The 24,674-nt window shown below is 44.2% G+C and overlaps 1 protein-coding gene across 9 annotated transcripts in view; it reads right to left on the bottom strand.

Moving 5' to 3' along the window:
- The window catches only part of ST3GAL6 (ST3 beta-galactoside alpha-2,3-sialyltransferase 6), a 95,676-nt gene that overhangs the window by 32,745 nt on the left and 38,257 nt on the right, over positions 1–24,674 (bottom strand). For 4 of the 9 annotated variants that reach the window (XM_075907166.2, XM_075907157.2, XM_075907142.2 and 1 more), the window contains exons 2-6: positions 13,099–13,277; positions 12,658–12,757; positions 7,776–7,823; positions 6,129–6,227; positions 1,513–1,590 (exon numbers count right to left, since the gene is read on the bottom strand). In XM_075907166.2, the coding sequence (XP_075763281.1) occupies positions 1,513–1,590; positions 6,129–6,227; positions 7,776–7,823; positions 12,658–12,757; positions 13,099–13,126 (353 nt within the window). In that variant the 5' untranslated portion in view covers positions 13,127–13,277. Of the gene's footprint in view, positions 1–1,512; positions 1,591–6,128; positions 6,228–7,775; positions 7,824–12,657; positions 12,758–13,098; positions 13,278–16,871; positions 18,481–24,674 lie in introns of those variants that run through there. The other 5 variants (XM_075907174.2, XM_075907198.2, XM_075907193.2 and 2 more) reach the window with 3 other exon arrangements.

The raw sequence follows: 24,674 nt of genomic DNA, 5'->3' as shown, positions 1-24,674 counted from the left end.
TTAATAGGAATTATTAATATTAGTAATAAACTCTACTGTTTGGAGGCAGATGGTGTTTATGCCCTGCAGAGGGGTTCTTAATTTTTCACTCTGTGAAGAGTGAATGTACCTGGTTTCTTTCTAGTGCCCAGTACCATAAAGTTCAAAATCTTTTCTTCCTATTCAACAAGTGACATAAGTTGAGGATCTGGCTCTTGTAAAACAGCTCCATAGTAGAGCTATGATAACTTATACCAGCCCAGGATATGGTCCAGCATTCTAATTCTTCTTCCCTTTTACTTCTCAAGTTACAACCAAACAAGAATACATCTAATTTTGCCTCCTTAAATGGAGTAGGAGATGTTGTGTTATAATGAGGCTAATCAAACATCCCTTGTGCAGAAAGGGAAGATGGAAAGTAAACCACCAGTAACTCACTTTTTTGGTTCATGGAAATCCAGAAGTTAAAACTCACATATTTCATTAAAGGTGGAATTAATTTTTACTCATTTGATGCACTGGCTTCCAGAACAAATTGGAGCTCCATCATCAATGTGATGTGAGTTTCAAGAATACAAGTATGCTTCCATTAAAAAAAATAAAAAAAACCAGAAATATGCAGCCGAATCCTGATAGGTTAGACTAAATTTATCCAGTATTTTTTATACAAAACGGTGTCCATAAGCAGATAATTTCCCCAACTGTGTATGATGTTCAAAAATTTACTCAACAAATTTTAGTTTATTCTTCTCTCTATGGACTGATAAGACAGTTCACCCAGTTCATCCATTTTCACAAACTTGAGCTGTGGTAGCTAGAATTAACATGATGTAACTAATCCTGTTTCCTGATTGGATGAACACCTTTTGGCCTTGAAAATAGACTGGATGGCACTGAATGGTAGTTACAGCCACAGAATCTTGGGCCTTCAGAGCCCATACCAATGCCCACTAAAATCATCAGGAATATTCCCTCTAAGATATATGAAGTTATAAGAAATATGTTGTATGGTTTTCACTAACACATTTATATATATATATATATATATATATATATATATATATATATATATATATATATATATATATATATATACACACACACACACACACACACACACACACGCGCGCGCATCACTAACACTTATTTTTATATATAAATTACTTTCAGAAGATCATAATCCTTTCCCCAATACCTTATAAAGAATCTTTATATGCAAGATCATGATTATAATAAAATGAGATATATGGGTGGTGGGAGAGGGGAGTTATAAGTGGCTCCCCCAAGGTACAGAGTGTCACAGATTCAGAAGTATGCTCTGGCAGTTTTGTGCTGCCCTCATGATGATGAAGTGACCACACAGTTGATTTATGTTGACAGAGTGGCACAAAGCAACTGGTGTATACTCAGGAATCTGATCCCAAGGGTCACATGTGATCTAGTAGCGAAGATGAAAAACATTAGTGGTTAACATGTGTTGATAACAAAATCTCCCTTTCATTTAGCACACTGCCATTCGTAATTTGAACTTACTTCAATAAAGATAAAAATGGTGGCATCACTGGACAAGTTTCTAGTACAGTTTTTCTTTCTACAGCCGTATGAGGCAGCCTAAAAGAAAAGAATATTAAAGAATTAATAGAAATCTAACAGACAACTAAAGCAGGTGGTAGTAACTGGCTGAGAAATTTTACAACCAAGCTCAATAAATGGACTTTTTTTAAAGTTCCAAACATGTCAATAGAGCCCACTAAGAAAGAGAAAATAAATATAGGGCATAATAAAGGTTTACAAAGTAGATCTTCTGGGTGCTTTCATATTAATTTTGCTACTTAACACTGTGCTTCTTACTGGCAAGGCTTATCATTCAATGCTACTCCAAGATCTCTTCATTACCTAGTAGTCATTAAAGCTACTATAATTGTAGGTCAGATGTTAGGGCTGACTCAACCCGATAGCTAACCCGGGGGCAGGGGCCGGGAGCTTACTAGTTCTATATTTTTGGGGCTAGTTCTGTTCAAGATCTTGATTAGCAATTTAGATGTGACATCATGAATACACTTTTAAAGTTTGTGAATGATACCAAGCTGGGAGGGGTTGCAAATGCTTTGGAGGATAAGGAGGACTAATTAGTTACATACAAATGACTGCCTACGAAGAAAAATTTCAGGAAGAGATCGAGGGGTCATAATGGCCCACAAGCTAAATATTAGTCAATGGTGTGACGCTGTCGCAAAACAAACAAACAAAAAAGCTCCATCACTCTGGGATGTGTTAACAGGAGTGCTGTAAGCAAGACACAAGTAGTAATTCTTCCACTGTACTCTGGATTGATTAGGACTCAACTGGAATATTATGTCCTGTTCTGGAAAGATGTGGACAAGGTTTAGAAGGCAGCAAAAATAATTAAAGGTCTAAAAAACATAACCTACAAGAGAAGATTTAAAGACTTTGGTTTACAGACGCTTCCCGAGTTACGAACAAGTTATGGACCAACACTTGGTCGGTAACTCAAAGTGTTCGTAACTCAGATCCCATAGAGTTACATGGTGACCACGCTGTTCGTAAGCGTAGATCGCCGTTCGTAACTCTGATCTGCATTTACGACCACTTTGGTTGTAAGTGCGGAAGGTCATAAGTGGAGGTGGTCGTAACTTAGGGAGCCGCTGTATTTAGTCTGGAAAAGAGAGGGCTAAGAGAGGACATGGTAACAACTTTCAAGAATCTAAGGAGAAGAAAAATAATTCTCCTTAACTCCTGATGATAGGACAAGCAGCAATGGGCTTAAATTGCAGCAAGGGAGGTTTAGGTTAGAAATAAGGAAGAACTTTCTAACTGCCAGGGTGGTTAAACACTAGAACAAACTGCCCTTGGGAGCACAGAGAGGACTGTGTGCTGCTTACTCAACATACAGGAGCAGGTTGGTTCTCAAGCAGGGAGGCATAGGCCAGCTGGGGGCTAGCCTAACCCAAGATGATGGTTCACCTGCTGCCCATGCAACCCACTGAAAATAAAATTTGAAGGATAAGGCCTAGTTACACAGAAAGGCTGCGGCTAGGGGTTAGCAACCTTTGACATGCAGCCCTTCAGGGTAATCTGCTGGTAGGCCATGGGACATTTTGTTTATGTTGACAGTCTGCAGGCATCCTTCCCCTCCCCCCCCCATCCCCGCCCACTCCAGTTGCCAGCAGCCACAGTTTGCCATTCTCGGCCAATGGGAGCAGAGGGAAGCAGCAGCCAACCTTTCACCACTTCCCAATGCTCTCATTGACTGGGAATAGTGAACCATGGCCACTAAGATCTGTGGGTGAGTGTGGCTGCAGGCTAGGACAACAGTGGGATCTTAAAAAAATAAATAAAGCAGCTAGCAACCTAGGTTCCCTACACAATGAATGGGGAGAGATTGAGATCTTAGAATGCGTTCCACATCAGCCAACTCACTGAGTGTGATGCCACCTACGCTAGCCAACAGGAGACGCTGATGATAGGGGTGTATCCTTGCCCTCCTTCTCTGCTGGAGAAAGGCAACCAAGTTCAGGCATCAGGGAAGTGCCTATCTCTGCAAGCAATCAACAACTGGGAAACCTTCTTCCTGAGGGTATGTCTACACTACAGCGTTAATTCGAACTAAGCTAATTCGAACTAACGCGTCTAGAACTAAAAACTAGTTCGAATTAGCGTTTTGCTAATTCGAACTAGCATGTCCACATTAAGTGGACCCTGAACCGGGCTTAAGGATGGCCGGAAGCAGTGCCGGCAGAGCATCAGAGGAGGACTTAGAGTGTGGAGATGCTGTCTCAGGCTAGCCGAGGGCTGCGCTTACAGGGTCCCGACCCCTACCCCGGACAGACAGTTCTCAGGGGTGCCCCGCGTGCAAAGCAGTCCTGGCTTGGAGTGCCCGGAGTACCCACACTGGGCACATCACACCACTCGGCCATCAGCCCGGCTACACTTGCCGCAGGCTGCCATCTGGGCAGAGGGGGCAATTGGGGGGCTGCAGGAGAGCTTCCACACCCAGAAGCCCGCAGAGCCAGCCCAGTCCTCCCCATCGGGGGCTCGTACCCCATTCCTCCCTCACCTCCTCCCTCACCTCCTTCCACTTACCCTTCCCTAGCCCCTCTTCTTGATGTACAAAATAAAGGACAATTGTGTTCAAAAATGGAATCTGTCTTTATTGAACAAAACTGGGGGAGACTGGGAAAAGGAGGTGGGAGAGGGGAAGAGAGAGGCTGGGAGAGGGGAGGGCAACTAAAATGATCAGGGGTTGGGTACAGGTCCCATATGAAGAGAGGCTAAAGAAACTGGGACTTTTCAGCTTAGAAAAGAGGAGACGGAGGGGGGACAGGATAGAGGTCTCTAAAAGCAGGAGTTGGGTGGAGAGGGTGCATACAGAAAAGTTCTTCATTAGTTCCCATAAAGAAGGACTAGAGGACACCAAAGGAAAGGAATGGGTAGCAGGCTTCAAACTAGTAACAGAAAGTTGTTCTTCACAAAGCAAAGAGTCAACCTGTGGAACTCCTTGCTGCAGGAGGCTGTGAAGGCTAGAACTAGAACAGAGTTTAAAGGGAAGTGAGAACAAGTCATGTAGGCTGGGTCCATGGAGTGGTATTAGCCAGGGGGTAGGAGTGGTGTCCCTGCCCAAGGTTTGTGGAAGGCTGGAGAGGGATGGCACGAGACAAATGGCTTGGTCACTGTCTTCGGCCCATCCCCTCCAGGGTCCCTAGGGTTGGCCGCTGTCGGCAGACAGGCTACTGGGCTAGATGGACCTTTGGTCTGACCCAGAACGGCCATTGTAAGCTCAGGGCTGAGGGTCGGGGGTCTTAGTGGACCCCCTTGATTTTCATGCACACCTGCTCCTGGGTGGCCAGGCTGGCAGCTCTCCTGCCCTAGCTGGACACTTTCCTGTGCCTAGTGCAGAGATCGTGGACGAGGTCCACGATGTCTGCACTAGCCCAGGCGGGTGCTCACCTCTTGCGGTCCTGGGCAAGCTCCCGGGAGCCGCCAGCCTGGTCCCGGGAAGAGGGGGAGGGCTGGGGGGCATCGGGTGGGTGGCTCGAGCCGTGCCAGGTGCAGGGTCTGCTGGCTGGGTGCTGGCAGGCTTGCATCTGGCACGGGCACCGTAACCAGCCCGTGCCCCTTTAAGGGGTCCGGGGCCGGGAGGGGGTCAGTAGAGTTTCCCTGGTGTTGGCCAGAGTGGCCACCAGGGAAACCTGGGGAGGGCTAGCCTCCCACTAGTTCGAATTAAGGGTCTACACAGCCCTTAATTCGAACTAGTAAGTTCGAACTAGGCTTAATTCTCGTGGAATGAGGATTACCTAGTTCGAACTAAGCGCTCTGTTAGTTCGAATTAAATTCGAACTAACGGAGCGCTAGTGTAGCGCCTATGAAAGTTAGTTCGAACTAACGGACGTTAGTTCGAACTAACTTTGTAGTGTAGACATACCCTGAGTTAGGTGACGTAAGTGCCTACAATTCTTGATAGTTTAAGTTAGGCACCTGCCCAAGAACACGGAAAATAGAGGGGAAGGGCTACCTTCTCCTAGCTCAGTGGTTAGGGTATTCGCTCAGATTGCAGGAGACTCCTGGTGCAAATCCCTCCCTCTGCCTAAAGGGATTTGAACATGGATCTGCCAAGGTCTAGCCAGTGGATTACGGAGTGAGTCTCTCTCTAGATCAGGGTTTCCCAACCTATGGGTCAGGACCCAAATACAGGTCGCCATTACATTTCAAAAGGGTCTCCAAGTGTGTCTCCAGGTGGCTCTGCCCCCCTTCTCTTCCCCCCATTTTTGAATTGCCTTGGGTCACCAAGTCTTCCTAAATTGTCAAAATGGGTCCCCATTTGGAAAAGGTTGGGAACTGCTGCTTATAGCAATTAATATTGAAATTATTTCCTTAGAGTGGAACAACTTCAAGCAGGAAAGATTGGGAAGACTCATATCAGGACACCTCACAGCCCAATGGTTAGAACACTCATCTGACAGGTGGCAGATCCTGGTCACAATTCCCTTTTTCAGGCAGAGGGGCAACTTGAAGCAGGGGTTCAAGTTACTAACCATCTTGGGTGAGTTACTAACCACTGGACTGAGAGGTCCTTTCCCCATCCCCTGAATTGTTTGATACAGAGCTAGGTGGCCTCTAAGCATGCTTACCGGTTTAGGTCTGGCAGGAAAAATGGCTGCTCTTCTGCCTGTCTTCCCCTTGTTTGTGGTTCATGCTTGATCATAAGTGGGAGATGGGTGTACGGATGCCTAGAGTGAAGCAGCAGTGTGAATGCTCAGAGACAGAAATATAAGTGTCTGGAGAACTTTTACTGCAAAACACATGCACCAAATGAATTTAGGTGCCACCAGGGCTAGGCAGCAGCTAAGACTGGGTTTTGTGGATCACAGTAGTACTCAACAATGGGATTTAAGCACCTGTCTTTGTGGGTCCAGGCCTAAGCTTTGTAAACACATTTCTGTCTTACTTTATGTAAAAAGGCAAAGGCCAGGAACGAAACTGGGGTTCACTTTCTACAATACCTATTGTGTGTATGTGCTGCATTGGAAGCAGGCAGGTGAACCCACCCATTTACATCTACATAATCAAATGAGAAATGGAGTTCTGATATTACGGAGCACTGACACAAACCAAACTAAGGGAAATACGACAGGATTTTTTTTTTTTAATATTCATCACCAAGTTCATGGTTTTGTAGTGCATTTTGCAGATCAGACTTAAAAAGAGGAAGGCTACGTGCAAATGCAGTCCCTGCATGCATGCTCACATTTGTACTTGGAATGTCATTTCAACTGTTTGCTTCCATGAGAGCTGCTGATGCACCCAGTTATCTAAGATGTTTGTACTCACGCATGTGAGAGCTTTTCACATGTAAGCCGCCTTTCAGGCTTTGCCTATTTGGCCTGCCAAATTCATGGTCCATTTTGGTCAATTTCTTGATCATGGGATTTTAAAAATTGTAAATTCAGACATTTAAAGCTGAAATTTCATGATACTGTAATCGTAGGGGTCCTGAACCAAAAACGAGTTTTTTGGGAGGAAGCTCAATTTTGGGGGGAGCAAGGGGGTGTTGCGGTACTGCTACCCTTACTTCGGCACTGCTGTTGGCTGGGCAGGTGGAGAGCAGCAAATGTTGGCTGGGATCTCAGCTGTGAAGGCAGAGACGTGGCCACTAGCAGCGCAAAAGTAAGGCTGGCGTGGTACACTGTTGTGACCTTTACTTCCACATTGCTGCCTACACAGCTGGGCCTTCAGTCAGCAGCCGTCTTTATCCAGCACTGCCCATCTCTGAAGATAATGAAGAAGTGTGGAAATACCACGCTCCCTAAACCTTAACCTTGCAACTTCCCCCCTATCCCACCCCGAAACTGCCTCTTGGGTCAGGACCCCCCAGTTTAAAAATGCTGGTCTTCCCTGTGAAATCTATATAGTACTGGGTAAAGCACACAGTACACCAGATTTCACTGTCCATGACATATTTTTCAACTTATAGGTGGTCATAAAATGACACATGATAGCATTTAAGGTGGGTGGAAACAAAAGATCATGAAATCTAATCGTTCAGAAGGAAGTAAATTAAAGTGATTTAGGCAATCGGTTTTAATCACACTTTAAATCAGCAAGCAGGAATCTTGATTAAAATAATTTATTTTAAGTCTTATTTTGCAAGTGTACTTTTAATGATTTTCCATTAAAGGTTGATTCTCATTAGTCAGTAAATATTAAAACATTTTTTTGATTTGCAACCAAATAGAGCCTTTACAACACTGAATTTAAGAACATTAGAATGGCCATACCGGGTCAGATCAATGGTCCATCCGTCTTGGTCTTTATGTCTTTGTATCCTGTCTTCCATAGTGGCCAATGCCAGATGTTTGAGGGAATGAACAGAACAGATAATCAAGTGACCCATTCCCTGTCACCCATTACCGGCTTCTGGCAAGCAAAGACTAGAGACACTACAGTACATGGTTTTGCATCCTTGCCCATTTTGGTTAATACTCACTGATGAAGTCATTCTCCATGAACTTATCTTGACTTTAACCCATTGTCTTGGCCTTCACAACATCCTCTGGCAAAGAGTTCCACAGATTGACTGTGCATTGTATGAAGAAATGCTTCCTTATGTTTGTTTGAAACCTTCTACCTGTTCGTTTAATTTGGTGACCCTTAGCTCTTGTGCTATGAGAAGTGAACAACACTTCCCTATTTACTTTCTCCATGCCAGTTATGATTTTATAGACTTCTCTCCCCCCTCCCTTAATCGTCTCTTTTCCAAGCTGAAAAAAATTTCATTCTTATTAATTGGTACACATATGGAAGCTGTTCCATACCCCTGATTATTTTTGTTGCTCTTTTCTGTACCTTTCCAATATAACTTTTTTGAGATGTGGTGACCAGACTTACACACAGTATTCAAGGTGTGGGTGCACTATGGATTTACAGAGAGGCAATATGATATTTTCTGGCTGGTTATCTATCCCTCTCCTAAGCAGTCCCAACACTGTTAGCTTTTTTGATTGCCACGTCACACTGAATGGATGTTTTCAGAGAATGATCCATAATGACTCCAAGATCTCTTTCTTGAGTGGTAACAGCCAATTTAGACCCCATCATATTCTATGTACAGTCAGGATTATGTTTTCTAATGTGCATTACAGTACTTTGAGTGTATCAACACTGAATGTATCTGCTATTTTGTTGCCCAGTCACCCAGTTTGGTATTTCTTTATATTAACTAGGAGGATAAATGTGTAGAGATAATAGTGTATTTAAGACATTATGTAGACTGTGAGGGAGTGGAGAAAGGAGGGCCCAGCACCCTAAGGGTTAAAGAAGGTTGTTGGGTTCAGCTAGCCTTGTCCCACTCTACCTGTAGCCAATGGCAGACCTGGAGGGAGGAGAAAAAGAAAGGAGCCTGGCTCAATTTGGGGCTGATTAGCATGGAGGCAGGAGCCTGGTTCAACAGTTTAAGGGCATGAACCAGATCCTGTCCACTCAGCAGCCAGGGGAGCAGGTAAGCCCCCAATCTCACCCTCTGGGAAAAAGGGGGGACCTACTGAGAAGCCCCACGTAAGGGGAATCTGGACTCTTGTGACCATGACCCAATCTTAAGGACGTGGATAAGGAGTGGTTTGGAGTTCCTGAGCCAGGAAAACAAGGAGGACATGGGGACAACCCCTTTTGCCTGCTTACTCAGTGGTTTTGCCACTAGGCTACACAGCCACCAGGGACCTGGCCAATAGCCAAACATACTTATTCAGATTATTAAGTTTTTACTGGTGTGCCCCACAACCCAGGAAGTGCTTTAACCCCTGGGTTTAATGTTTTTAGGGAGGCACCACCATCTTCCTCTCTGGACTTTTTGTTTGGAACCAGGCAGGGACTTAACTCATCCCAGCAAAAAGCAATTAAGTCACTTTATCCCCCTAAATCCAGTTTGTGGGTTCTCATTAACAAGAAACAGTCAGAAAAAGCAGAAAGTCACCTAAGTCCAGGCTACAAAGATGTGCCTATCTTCATGGGAGGGACAGGGCTTAGCACATCCTTCTGGTAAGCTTTTTCCATTGATTAGCTTTGACAGTTCAACGCCTAGAGTGCAGGCTTCTACATCTCTCCCCCAATCATGGTAGAGAACACCAAGACACACAACTCAAGCTTTATAGGCTCCAGGGGGTAGCCGAGTTAGTCTGAACAGGATAAACTTAAACAAAAACTGGTCCGGTAGCACTTTATAGACTAACAAAACATGTAGATGGTATCATAAGTTTTTGTGGGCACAGCCCACTTCTTTGGATGACTAGAGTTTTGAGTTTAGGATGTGTAGATCCAAAATAAATAGGAAGAAGGGGAAAGAAAAACAAGAAGGGGGGGTGGAAAACAAGGAGCAGAGGTTATAAAAAAAATAAAAGGGAAAAACAGGAAGGCAGAAGAAGGGTCATCAGTAAGAACCTGAAGATTGGCCAGTTAAAATGAAGCAGATAAGGATCAAAGTCAATAGATGGGGGGGTTACTAACACAGGAATCTACACAAAGAGCTGGTTTGCACCTCCATTGAATGTTAGGTTGGTAATGGCCAAGCCACCCCTCAGCCGACGGAGTCCTTTAGCACGAGAATTGAACTTGCAGATGAACTGTAATTCCAACAGTGTAATTCTCTGTGTATTTGGCTGGTAGAGTTTCTTTGTGACAAGACGGCCACCTGGAGATCTTTTAAAGAGTGGTTAGATAGATTGAAGTCCTGTTCAACAGGTTTGTGTATGTTCTCTTTACATATATCTGATTTATATCCATTGATGCTTTCTCGTAGGACTTTCCAGTCTGTCCAATATACATAGCAGTGGGGTATTTCCAGCATTTGATAGCAGAGATGCCAGTGGTCCCCAACTTTTTGGGGCTCCCGGGCCTGCTCGCATGCTGGGCACATGGGGCGGGGCCGCACACGCACCCGGGAGCGGGACCGCACATGTGCCTGGGGGAGGGCCCACCCATACGCCCGGTGCTGGCGCCACCCATGCGCTGCATTCCCGGGGTCGGCGCTGCTCCTATGCCACATACCCAGGGGTGGGGGCTGCCCATACGCCACACGCCCGAGACCGGGCCGCTCCTGTGCCGTGCGCCCAGGAGTGGGGTTGCCCATATGCCATGTGCTGGGGCCGAAACAGCCCATGTGCCGCACACCCGGGGACGGGGCTGCCACCACCCATTTGCTGCGTGCCCGGGGCTGATGCCGCCCCTGCGCCGTGCACCCGGGACTGGCACAGGCCTTGCACAGCGCACCCTGGGGCAGGGCCACCCAAACGCTACGCACCCGGGGACAGGCACAACCATGTGCTGCGCACCCAGGGCCGACGCTGCCCATACTCCATGCGCCTAAGGGGCCGGCACTGCCCATGCGCCACGTGCCTGGGGGCGGGGCCGGCCCCGATCACTCAGCGGGCACACAGAAACGGCCCAGCGGGCGCCATGGTGCCCGCAGGCACCACATTGGGGACCACTGGCATATATCAAATTACTGGATGTGCAGTTGAATGATCCCTTAATTTGGTAGCTTATGTTGTTGGCTCCAGTAAGCCATGTGTAGCATAGTTGCTGGAAATAATTCATTTTAGGTTGGGGTGTTGTCTGTAAGCGAGAATAGGCTTTTCCCCAAAGATTTTTAGTGAGTGATCATTTTCCAAAATGGGTTGCAGATTGTGTAGAATGTGTTGGATGGGTCTGTGTTGTGGACTATAGGTAATAACAAGTAGAATTCTGTTATTCTCCCTTTTGGTTCTGTCTTGAAGTAGTTCATGTCTGGGTACTTTTTTGGCTCTGTCAATCTGTTGTTTCACTTCTCCAGGTGGGTATTTCAGTTTTAGGAATTCTCTATAAAGATCCTGTACGTGTTTGTCTCTGTCTATGGGATCAGAGCAGACCCAGTTATATCTTAGGGCTTGGCTGTCTACAATAGATTGAAAAATGTGTCTGGGATGGAAGCTGGAGGCATGAAGGTAAGTGTAGCGATAGGTGGGTTTCCAGTATAGGATGGTGAAGATTTGGTCATTATTTAATTGTTCTGTAGTGTCCAGGAAATGGATTTCTCATGTGGACTGGTCCAGGCTGAGTTTGATGTTGGGATGGAAGTTGAAGAATTTCAGAAGGATTTCAATGGGAGTCTCTTTTCCGTGGGTCCATATGATGAAGATGTAATCAATGTAGCATAAGTAAAGTAGGGACATTAAGGGACGAGAGTTGAGGAAACATTGTTCAGGTCAGCCATAAAGATGTTGGCATATTGTGGTGCCATGCGGGTGTCTATTGCTGTGCCTCTGACTTGGAGATACAAATTATCTCTGAATTGGAAGTAGTTGTGGGTGAGATCAAAGTCGCAGAGCTCTGTAATCAAGTGTGCAGTGCTGTTACCGGGGATGGTGTTCTTAATAGCCTGTAATCTGTCTTCATGTGGAATGTTGGTGTAAAGGGCTTCTTTGTCCATAGTGGCCAGGATGGTATTTTCAGGTAAATTACTGAAGTTTTGAAGTTTCCTCAGGAAGTCAGTGGTGTCACTGAGGTAGCTGGGAGTGCTGGTAGCATAGGGTCTGAGGAAGGAGTCGATATAGCCAGATAATCCAGTAATAAATGTGCCAATGCTTAAGACTATGGGCCATCTGGGATTTCCAGGTTTGTGTATTTTGGGTAGCAGATAGAAAGTTCCTGGTAGGGATTAGAAGGGGTGTTACTGTAAATTTCTTCCTAAGCAGCATCAGAAAGCTTCATGGGCAGTTTTTTCAGGGTTTTTTGGTATTCCTTAGTGGGGTGATAGGAAAGAGGCTTGTAGAATCTGGTATTGGTGAGTTGTCTGTTTGCTTCCTGTTCATAATCGGTCTTGTTCATGATGACTACAGCACCTCCTTTGTCTGCCCCTTCTCCCCTATTTATTTTGGATCTGTGCATCCTAAACTCCGGTCATCTGAAGAAATGGGCTGTGCCCACGAAAGCTCATGATACCATCTACATGTTTTGTTAGTCTATAAAGTGCTACCAGACGAGTTTTTAAGTTTATCAAGCTTTATAGATCACAGTGTTGTTCCCATGATTTTCTAGGAGAGCTAAAGGTTAGGTGCTGTAATGCTAAGTGTTGCAACACCCGAATCCCTGCATGGACCCCACCATCAGCCCAGCAGAAATTCAACTTACGCATAAAAATTTGTCTTCCACAGATTGACGTGAAGTATAACATACATAACTGCAGCAGCCAGGAAAATCACTAGAAGAATCCGTTTCATGACTTGCAGACCTGAAATGCAACAAGATGAAATAATTTTGTTTTACACTTATTTTCACAAACATGTTTTGGTGGGATGGGGTAAATGGTCATCATCACTATTTACTACATTTAATTCAGATCCATCAATTTGATCAAAATGGTTCCTCAGGCCTTAAAATCTATCAAAAGGGTTGCAGGGTCCCTTAAGCTTAGGCATTCAAGAACTCAGTAACAACATCTTAATGCTTATGTTCCTCCGCACTTATCAACATGAATATTTCAATACAGCAAACATATTTATTTACATAAGGTAAACAAAAATACTGGCCAATGACAGTGAAATAGGACAAGATATGATCTTAGAAACCTACCTCTCATATTGCTAATTGTAATTGGCATTGCCTTTTTCTTTTTTCCCCCATCACAATTTATTAAAGTCAGACTTTAATCAATGGGCTATCCAAAGTCATGTTGTGATTGGCTTCTTAGACCTTCTTAACGATGTCTCACATCTGTCCTCTAATTCCTCCAGTTCCTGACAGGGGTTTCACTGTGGAGAAAAGAAAGCTACTCATTATTTTAATTGAGTCAGAGGATAAGTTAGACTCAAGCTCAGAAGAGCATGCCCCTATTCAATTTGTGAGAAATAGCAGAAAAAGACTAAACCTTTTTTTAAAGTTTTCACTTAATTTTGGGGTGTTAAGAAAACAATTAAAAAAAACCATCCTGCTGAGCCAGACAAAGCGAAATGCTTGAAGAGTAAAAGTAACAATTTCAAATGACCGCTCTTCCAAATTACTATACTACCCTTTTGGCGGCTATAAATAGACCATCTGTCACTTAAGCCACTGAAAGTAGCGGTTCGGATACAAAATGATTTTCACTTTTCCCTCTATTATGAAAAGTACTTGGTAACAGAAGGCTATGTTGCATATGTAAAAAGTATGGGGCCTGCATATGTTTTTTAAAAGGAGAATTAAGGCTAATAAGCCACACACTAATAGAAACCAGTTACACCAGACTTGGGCAAAATACGGCCCGCCAAGCCCCTGGATCCAGCCTGCAGAAACTGTGGAAAACCCCAAGCAAGCTCCCTGCTTGCCTCGCCCCACCGCGTGCTGCTCAGAAAGTAGGGCTGCCAGATGGTTTCAACAAAAATACTGGACACACTTTACATTACATCACAATCTACATTACATCTTATTTAGAAAATACTGGACAGTTATATTTTCTCATTTCTATTTTCTCAATTTGTTTCCCCGAACAGAAAGCTCAAATATTAGACTGTCCGGTTCGAAACCGGACACCTGGCAACCCTATCAGAAACACGGCTGTTGAGTAGTTTTTCTTTAAAAGCTGAGTTGGGGGTGGGCGGAGTTTTAGGAGCTGCTTTTGCCCCCTGCACAATCCCATTGACTAGGTTCTGTCTGTTTCAATAACAGGCAGCCATGAAGCAGGAGGGGCTCCAGAGCCCATGGCTACAGCCTGTGCAAGGGTAGGGCAGGCAGCAGTGCTCCCTCTAAGATGCATATCAACACAACTTCATCCTGACCCAGTTAGAGGCTCAGGGCTCCATGCACAGAGCTGACTGACTAATCACCTGTGAAGCTATGCCGTCTCACAGCTTACAGGGAATACTGGCTGGCAGGGAGGCTGATTCAGGAATGGGCTGCTGGCTGGTAAGTCTCCTGGCCTGACCCTACCTCTTAGCACCCCAGCCCTTCCCTTTCCCCAACCCTCTGTCCCCCACTCCACAAATCCCTGCCCCAGATCACAGTCCCCTCTTGCCCTAGCTCACAACCCAAATCCCTGCACCCCCTCCTGTGCCCCAATTCCCTGCCCTAGGTCACAATCCAACCCCCTGCACCCCAGTTCAGTGCCCCAGGTCATAACTGTCTCCTTCACCCAAACTACCTTCTGCACCCAACCTCCATCCTAGACCCCCGCATCTCCTCGATTAATATCATGGAAGAGTGCAGCTCTCAACCACTTTCCAAATTCTTGGAGTGGCTCCCCCATCAAAAAAAATCATTGCCCACCCTTGAGTAACATCAATATGCACATATTGGTATATTTCTCAGGTAGTTGGAAGCACTCTGCCTTTGGCCTTATAACTCTATGCACAGCCTGTTATGGAACACATGCAGAGTGTTTTAAGCAGAATCAGGCTTGTGTTTGATGTAATTCATAAGTGCAGGTGTCTTACACTGCTAGGAAAACAAACATAAAACAGGTGATTATAAGATACTACCGCATACATTGCTGCAGCCTATTGCCAAAACCAGATTACTGCAGCATGAAAACTAACAGAAAGCTCACTGACAACAGTAGTACAGTCCATATGGACTTTGACCCTTAAGGAGGATCCATGCACCTGCTCAGAGCCCCAGTGATTTCAAGGGCCTTTCTCATGGAACTGATTACAAGACTGGAGCCACGGTTTGTAATGACATCCGTAGGTAAAGAACCCATGCAATACACAAATCTTATTTCAAACCCAGGAAGGGCACACGATCACCCTCAGCATTGTCTTGATTTACTGTTCTAAATATTAACTAAGCTGCCCTTTCAATTTTAACCCTTCTCATATCACCTTCCGCATGCATCTCCTCTGTAACTTTAGCTTAATCCAGACCACATACTTTTGCCATAGTCCAGACTTCTTCCACTTTTGGGGCACACAGTAAAACTGTGATTTCCACAAGCCCTTCTCCTGAAGCTGCAAGGAAACTGTAACCAGCATAGCCTGTCTGTTAGCAGCATTCTATAGGAGCACAGACTGTCTGGCACAGGACACTTCTGCCAGGAATGGACACAATGATTTGTTAAAAACAGTCATCAAAACTGAGCCTCTCTGACCCCTGCAACCACCTGCACAGCAGGAGACAATGATATACTGGTGAATAACATATACTAACCACCTGGTCCACCTCCCACTTCAGTCAGTGCACATAGGAGTGAATCAGCTGAAGACAATGGATCAGATTTTCAGCTGTAGCAACTCATTCAATTCATTGATTTCATTCACTTCAGCTATGCATTTAAAGTGGATTAGGAGCCAAATGGGCAGGCAGCCTGGATCAGTTTCAACTCATGCAGCTCAGACCCTGTCCTGGAGGGGGCAGGACTACTGGCACCCCATACTACTGCCTCTGATACAGAGGCAGCAGCACAGAGTGGAAGGGGGCTCCTCGGGAGGGGCCAGAGCACACTGGCTACTGGTCCCACCCCTGGGAACTATAGAACAGTAGCTGATAAGAATTCATGAGGTTAATCAACTATTCAATTAACCGAGATTAAACATCCCTGCCCCTTATAGCCTTTGTTAGAACAACTAATAAATTCTAACTAGAAAAAAAGTTAAATTCTCAGCTCATAAACTGTATTTCAACTTAGGCTTTAAAGCAGTGGTAGACAGATAGCTTAGTTTTTAATAACTGCTTAGTATCCCTCCTTACCCTCATAGAGAAATTTAAAAAGCAAAAAGAACATAATTAACTTACTCAAGAGTCATATTACAAAATGTCACTATTTTCATTAATACAGAAATGCCATATGAAAGTCACTATGTTACAAGACTATCACCAAGGATGTAAAGTGAAGCACTCTCAAGTAAAAAAAATGCTAGAATTAAGGTTTCTCATGAAATCTTAACCTTCCTCCCATTATGAGTGCTTTAGGATACAGTTTTTAATCAGGTTAAAATACTGATTCTTCCCACAGGATGTGAGAAGTTTGTGTGGTGAATTATGCTGTTATGAATGGGATCCTTGGCTCATTTGCTGAAGAAATTAGGTGCATTTTCAACATTGACAGCATTTACTGGTTTTATTCCTATAAAAAAAAATCTATGCAAATACCAGACATGGAAAATTCCAGACCCAAAGGTTGCAAGAAAATAAGCTACTGAAGACAGTTTCCATGCAAAATGTTAGGCAACCAATGCGGGCTGCCTAAATCAAATGAAGGATGTCATGTTCGCTTTGGCTTGGCTTTTGCCTCAAGAGCCACTTCAGTGGGACTCTGAATGGTATGGACAAAACAGTTTGTGTTAGTAGATCTTTATAAAAGATCAGAAATGAAACTGGTCATTCTGAAAAATATCTGAGGATATTCTACCCTCGTTTATCCCAAAGTTACTCACCTGGAGCCCACGGGGGGCATGCACGTAACTGAAAGCAGAAGTTGCGCAAGGTAACTTTAAGTTACTTCAAAAATCTATTGCATAATTCAAATCCTTCCTCCTTAGAGTGCTGTGATAAATGGAACCAGAAAGAAAAGTTAAGGATACAGGCTCCAGTTAGAGTGGCACAGCTATTAAATTATGAGGGAGAACCTATGGGAGCAGGGATCATTTGTAATATATTGAAAACTGTGCTATCCTTTCCCAGTAGTGGGTTTTATCCAGTGGAGGTACCAGAGGTAATAGACAGAGTTGGCTTTGCTCATCACATTTTTAGTCACTATAACCTTTGTGACTACAACTTGGATCAGAGTGTATCAATTTTGCCAACCCACTTTCAGAAGACATCATTTGCCACTAACATGATCTTTCCTTAAGAAATACCATACATGTCCAAATACCTTATTCAATCAGCTACTAGCCATTCACACACAACTAGGCTATGTCTACACTCGTGGTGTCAGTAAAGAGACCCAGGATGAAATAGTCCATGACACCTCTAGGACAGGGGAGTTCATTCTGCCTGCCTAAGCCCTGGTGTACTCTACAATGTCAGGTTGAGGTTAGCTGCATTAGGTCAATTTTACAACGAATGAATCCACACCACCAAGCCCCTTCTGCTGACCTTACAGGCTTTTAAAACTGACGGTTGAGCTCTACCGAAGCAGTGCTAAAACTCAGCCTTCTGGGGTATTGCAGAAATAGTGCTGTTCAAGTAGAAACTCAGACTATGGGAGGTGTCCCAATAAGATCGCTCTGGCCAGCATTTTCAACTCTGCTGCATTCCCTGGTGCATAGGAAAAGTCCCAGAAACTTCTGAATTTCATTTCCTATTTGGCCAACATGGTGAGCCCAGCAGCACACCTGACCATTAATGCCCAGGATCACAAATTCTGAACCACAATAGAGATGTAGCTGTGTTAGTCTTTGTAGCTGTGTCAGGTTTAAGTTGGGGGCTATAGGTGATGACAAGGTGATGACAAAACCAACAATAGAACACCACTTGTCATCACCTATACCCATAGTCTCCTATAGACAACCACCTAACCTAAGGATGATTCTTACCAACATCCACAGGACATACCACACTAATACCAACCCTGGAACTTTTCCTTGCAACAAACCCCGTTGCCAGCTTTGTCCACATATCTACTCTGCTGACACCATTATTGGACCTAACCAATTCAGTTATAAGATCAAGAACACATATTCCTGCTTCATCCAGAAATATAATTTATGTCATCATGTGCCAACAGTGTCCATCTGCTATGTACATTGGACAAACGTCTCAGACACTTCGCCAAAGAATCAATGCACACAAAACGGGTATCAGACAGTATCACAAAGAAAAAAGTTTCTTGCCATTTCAACCAGAAAGGGCATTGTCTCAATGACTTGATTACCTGCATCCTGCTACAAAGGCACTTTAACACCAGACTTGAAAGAGAAACCTCTGAACTGTCATTCATGCTTAAATTTGACACTTTACGCCGGGATCTTAACAAAGACGCTAATTATCTTACCCATTACAAAAGATAGCTTCCCCAATTATCACCTCTAATATCATTAGCTCACAGACATTTACCTTTCCCCCCTTAATCCCCCCCCCGTTCTGAAATTTGATTTGTCCTTTTTATGTATGTTCACTTTTTTTGATTGTATCCCTTTGGTATATATGGTCATGCCTACTTTCTTCCACAATTTGATCTGAGGAAGTGGGTCTAGCCCACAAAAGCTCATCACCTAATAAACCATCTTGTTAGTCTTTAAAATGCTACATAGTCCTGGTTTTTGTTCAAACTCTGAACCAGCAGACAAAATGCTGAATCTATGCCAAAATTTCACAGGACATGTTGGAAAAAAGTTACAGCAGGGATACTCAGCAATGCCATGTGAAATTCAAGGCACTTAGGCAGGTGTACCAGAAGATAAATGTGACAGACTCACTCTGGGTCAGAGCCAGAGCTTCTATGAGAAGCTGCATGGGATTCTAGCGCAGACCCAGCCAACATTCCAAAACGGTCCATGGATACCTCCCACTCAATTTGTCAGGTAGCCTCAGGCAACAATGAGGAGGACACTGTAGATGAGGAAGAGGAGGAGGAGAATGCTCAGCAGGCAAATCCATGCTCACTGATAGCCAAGATCTTTTCCTAACTCTGGAGCCAATCCCATACCAGGACTTATTGTTGCCAGACAGTGATTGTGACAGAACCCCCCCCCCCCCCCATGCTTTATGAAATGGACTTACAGACACAAATATGCAAAACTCAAAGATGCTTTGGACAAATTGCCTCATATAACCTATCCATCTTAATGTCTTAATCCACTGGGTTTGTGCATCTTATTTTAGCGTATGTATCGTTCTTGTGTGTCAAGTTAGCTATATGGAATGCTTTATGGTTTTAAATGTGCAAAAAAGCCATCAAGGGTGTTACCCTCAATGTCTAGATGACCAACTGTACACAAACTCTTTTGTCCTCTAAGTCTTAGCAATGTTTTGTCTGAGGAAGTTACAGGTCCACACCGACTGGTAAGGGCCTGACCAAGTAATGGAAGGTGGAACGTAGAAACAGAATTCCTGCCCATGGTGGAATTAAACAATAGGAAGCTAGCAGGTCTTTGTCTGTAGCTGGCTTGGTACACCCAGGAGGATAATTAAAGACCCTAGCCTTCCCTGGTTTTGAAGGCTTAGCAGGAACAAGAACAGTTTTAAGCTGAATAAGTTTGTATTGAGGTTTGAGTGTTAGAATTAGCTATACGTTTTCTGTTATTTTAAATTTGTAATCCACTTTGCTCTGCATGTTTTCACTTATTACCACTTAAATCCTACTGCTTGTACTTAATAAAAATCACTTATTTACTATCTAGCCCAGCGTAAATAATAATTGTTACCTAGGGGAGCAACCAGTGTGTACATCCTCCTTTCATTGTTAAGGGGGGCTTACCTATATAATTAATGTGGGGTTCTGATCCCATTTGGGGAGTGGTATCCCAGGGAGCTGGGCTCAAACTGCATTTTCCTTGGACCTGAAGAGTATCAGTGCCTGTATAGCTCCTCGGGAGCAGTGATCTCAGCTCTGTGCCTTGGCTAGGATAGACCAGGAAGCTGAACCAGCAGGACAGAGTGATGAGAAACTCCAGAGAGTAGGAAGGTGAGTGGCAATGGCCTTGTCAGCACTTCAGGAAGCACCCCCAAGGGGGCCTTCTGTGACCTCACAGACCTCTGTGACACTGATAGAGATCATCCACATCAAAAAGGAGGACAGGAGATCATGCAGGGAACATAAATATAAAGTCGTAGGACAAGATGCTAAGGTTCATGGAGGAGCAAACAGACCTGATGTTTCTGCACCTTTTGAAGTGCCACAGCAGCTAGAGCACAGAGCCCTCCCCCGATAAACTACCTGTCCTCATCACTAAGTTCCATAGCCACCTCCTCCAGACATCCTAGAATTGGGGAGGGTGGGAAAAGCCCCAGAAGCTTTTTATTCAGCTCTGAGGAATGGCTAATGGAACAGAAGGCTGTCATTCCCACAGCTTTGACTGCAACACACGGCAATTGCAATAAGCCACATATCCTCCTCTTTCCCCATACCCTGTGTTATCAGGCCCTTGTTATGCCCGCAACTCCTTTTCTATTCAGCAATGCCTGGGTTCACAGTGTTACCTATATAAAAGTGCATGTTTTTAGTCCTGCAAGATCTTCATTCACTGTACTAACAGTGGTTGGGGCGGGGAGTATTTTTACAGGGCAGTATGCATACAACAGGAGGCAGTGTGGTAATGAGCAACACACATACAACTGTCACATCATTGTCTGGTCATTCATGAAGCTGGTTTTTAAACCCTCTCTGATGTGTAAAGCCCCTCAAGGTGCTCTCCTTATTGCCATAGTAACTGGCTGCTCGCAGTTGGACATCAGTTGATCTGCATTAACTCTCCACCCTCACCAGAAACTTTTCCCCCTTATTTTCACAGGTATTATACAGCACACCGCAAGAAGCAACAACAATGGGAATACTGCTTTCGCTGAGGTCTAACCTGGTCTAATTTGGTATTGCTGCACTTCAGGGCAGGGAAAAGCAATTCACAGAGTTCATTGCAAGTGGCCTTACATAGACAAATGTCTCACAGCTACTGGTCATCACCCCACAACTGTATAATTATGTGGTCCCACCAGTCTATGCTTGTTTCCCAAGACCAGAATCAGCAATCCACTCTGTAAACATGCCTAACTTCTGCCTGCGTATGTCAGTTGCTTCATTTAATGGGTTCCTGTGAATCTTTGCATGTAGCTTCCTCACATTCTTCCTCGTAAAGGCAACTCTTGGCTAGGCTCTAGACAAACCACAGCATAATGCCCAAGGTGTTGGAAATACTTGCCACAGCAGCGTGCAGCTGAGCAGGCTCTAGGCTCGCTGTGCCAGCGAAAAAAGGGCATTGCTTTCAAGCAAGGAGGGAGGAAGGCGGCAATAATATTTGTGTCCTATGAGGCATTGGGAGTCTAACCAAGAATTCAAATGGATAGCAGGAAGTGTGGGATGGCTACCCACAGTGCACAGCTGTAAGAATCTATGGTAGCCAAGCTAGCGGGGACATACTCTGGCAACCACATGTGCTTAGTGAGAACATGCACCTTCAGTTTCATAAAATCAGATGCTAAATGTTGACCTGACTACATTTGAGCAGGGACAGATGTATAATGCTTGGACTGCTGCTGTCAGGGGAGTAAACGAAGGGCTTAAACAGTGCTGTGCAAACTTTCACAAAGATACTTAGAAGATAAAGAAATGTAATAAGCCAACAAGCCAGACACACACATTGTTTACAATGGCTGCTTACAGTCCTTTACAGAGTAATTTTCTGTAACTGGATATGCAGTATTCAAGTAGAGAGGGAATCAGGGGAATATCTAATAAACCTTTGAAATTTTCTTCATCCATTACCCAAGGTAAATGTAGAAAAACTAAGCTAGCAGATTCAATTACAACATTCTGCAAGCTTTCCATGTATTTAAGTTACAAAGTATCAAGATACCCAAAATTGCTCTATGTCTGCTCTATATACAAGGGCCTTATCCTGCTCCCATTGGCTTCAAAGACACACACACACCCACCCTCAGGACAGTTCACACACTATACTTGGTAAGGATGCGTATTTGTAAACCTTGTACCTCCTCCTCTCCCCGGCCCTTGTTCTTTGGGACGGGACCACTATCTCTGCTGGAGCCATATTTTCATTTGGAATTAGCCTTTACTCTTCTGGATCAGTAGGTACAGTACCTGAGAAGTGCAACAACTTCACATCATTTGTGTGCCTTATCAAGCATTCTCATCATGCTCACACCACAGATGTGCCTTCTACCCTATTAGTTCTACAAAGCACTTTACAGATGTAAGTAAGTGTAAGTGTGTGCAGCAGCTGCCACAGAACCAAAATTGAGTAATCATGTGATGCAATTATCCTTTTCCTTCCTCAACAGTTTTTTTGCTCCCTACTGTTTAAATCATGGAAAACTTGAACTGAAAGGAACCATGAGAGATCATCACGTCCAGTCCCCTGCACTCATGGTAGGACCAAGCAACATTTACACTCTCTCTGACAGCTATCTGTCTAACCTGCTCTTAAAAATCTCCAATAATAGAGATTTTACAACCTCCCTAGGCAATTTATTCCAGTGCTTAACTACTCTGACAGTTAGGAAGTTTTTCCTATGTCTAACCTAAACCTCCCTTAGTGTAATTTAAACCCATTGCTTCTTGTCCTATCATCAGAGGTGAAGGATTTTTCTCCATCCTCCTTTTAACATCCTTAGATTCTTGAAAGCTATGTCATGTCCCCTTTCAGTCTTCTCTTTTCCAGATTAAACAAATCCAGTTCTTTTAATCTTCCCTCATTTTTACTAGACCTTTAATCATTTTTGTTGCTCTTCTCTGCACCTTCTCCACTGTGTCCACATCTTTCCAGAAATGTGGTGTCCAGCACATTGTGTCTAAGAAATGATAAACCCTTAGGCCCAGTTTTTATTGATATAAATCTTTATTTATATGACGACGTCGCACAGGAGGGTGGTTATACTGACCTAACTCCCGCATGTAAACTATGCTATGTCAACAGGAGAACTTTCCCTTCAATATAGGGAGGTTGAATTAACTACATTCGTGGGACATACTCCCCTCGTGGTATAGTAGTGTCTTCAGGTATGGCTGTATCAGTAGAGTTTTGTCATTGTTGTGCTGTACATGACAACAAACCCTTAGGAGCTCATACGAGCTTTAGCCTTCTACCCTATTAGTTCTACAAAGCACTTTACATAAATAATACCAGTGTTGCAAACTTTTGCAATTTTATTCCAAGTCTTGTGATATTTGGTGTTTTGCTTCAAATGCTAGCAACTGCAATTAAGAGATTGCATGAGAATCTCAGTTTTCATTAAAATAAAGCCCTCAGGGTTGTGGAGAAAAGTTGAAAATGTAGAGTGAGTGCAATCCAAAAGTTCAAAAGCCAGTGGCAAAAAAACAAAAACCCACCATCCTTTTTTTAAAAAAGCCTCATGGATTTTTAAGCCAATTTGATGCTGTGGGGAGGAGGGGGAGAGAACTCATGATTTTTGACTGCCTGGGGTAGCTATTCTGTTATATAAAACTTCATATTGTTTCCTTGTAGCTGACACTGCAGTACATTTCCTTTGGGCCAATTGCTCATTAAGATACACACAGACGCTGCTAATTCCATGTTTAAAAAGAACTTCATGAACTGCCAATACACATTATGCAGTAGAGTAGATTTAAAGACTATTTATACTGTTCAATTAGGGCATGTTTATACTGCTGCTTTATTTCAAAATAACTAATATTATTTTGAAATAAGGCAACTGTCTACAATTTTGAAATAACGGGCTTCTTATTCTGAAATCTGTAACCCTCATTTCACGAGGAAAACAGGGTTACTTACCTGTAACTGTTGTTCTTCAAGATGTGTTGCTCATGTCCATTCGAATGAGGTGCATGCATGCTACATGCACGGTTCCCAGAGCATATTTTTCCCCAGCGGTACCTGTTGGGCTGGCAGGTCACCCTCTGGAGTGGCACCGCTATAGCGGAGTGTAAGTACTCCTGCCGGCCCTCCCTCTCCTCAGTTCCTTCTTGCCGGAACAACTCCGATGCAGGGGAGGCAGGGGGGGAATTGAATGGACATGAGCGACACATCTCTAAGAACAATAGTTGCAGGTAAGTAATCCTGTTTTCTTCTTCAAGCGATTGTTCATGTCCATTCGAATGAGGTGACTTCCAAGCTAGCCCCCCAGAGGTGGGCTCGGAGCCGCCTTTTTTAGCTAACAGAACAACCACACCGGTATTCAAGTACAAACGGTAACTTTAATCAAGCAGTGCAACCATAGAACATAACATAGAACTCAAACAGGTAGGCACAGCAGGCACGTAACACTTCAGCATGCCATTCATCCATCCCCCCTTCCACTTTACAGAATAGAGCCCAACACCGCTGCACCCAAGGCAGAATCCTCCCACGCCTGTTGAGTGATCCTGGTAAGCACCTTGGGAACCAGTGGGGATGGAGGAAATGCATAAAGCAGCCCTGGAGGCCAAGGTGAGGTCAGGGCATCCCCCTTCGAACCCACTCCCAGACCCAGGAGAGAGAAATACTGGGGACATTTCCTGTTCCCCTCAGTAGCGAATAGGTCCACCAAGGGATGACCCCACAACCGGAAAAGCTGAACTAAACCCTCCCCCTTCATGCACC

This window comes from Pelodiscus sinensis, chromosome 1 (genome assembly GCF_052426305.1).
Source record: "Pelodiscus sinensis isolate ZL-2025 chromosome 1, ASM5242630v1, whole genome shotgun sequence".
Taxonomy (NCBI): Eukaryota; Metazoa; Chordata; order Testudines; family Trionychidae; genus Pelodiscus; species Pelodiscus sinensis.
Note: the sequence above shows the minus strand (reverse complement) of the source record. Positions and strands in the feature narration are given on the sequence as shown.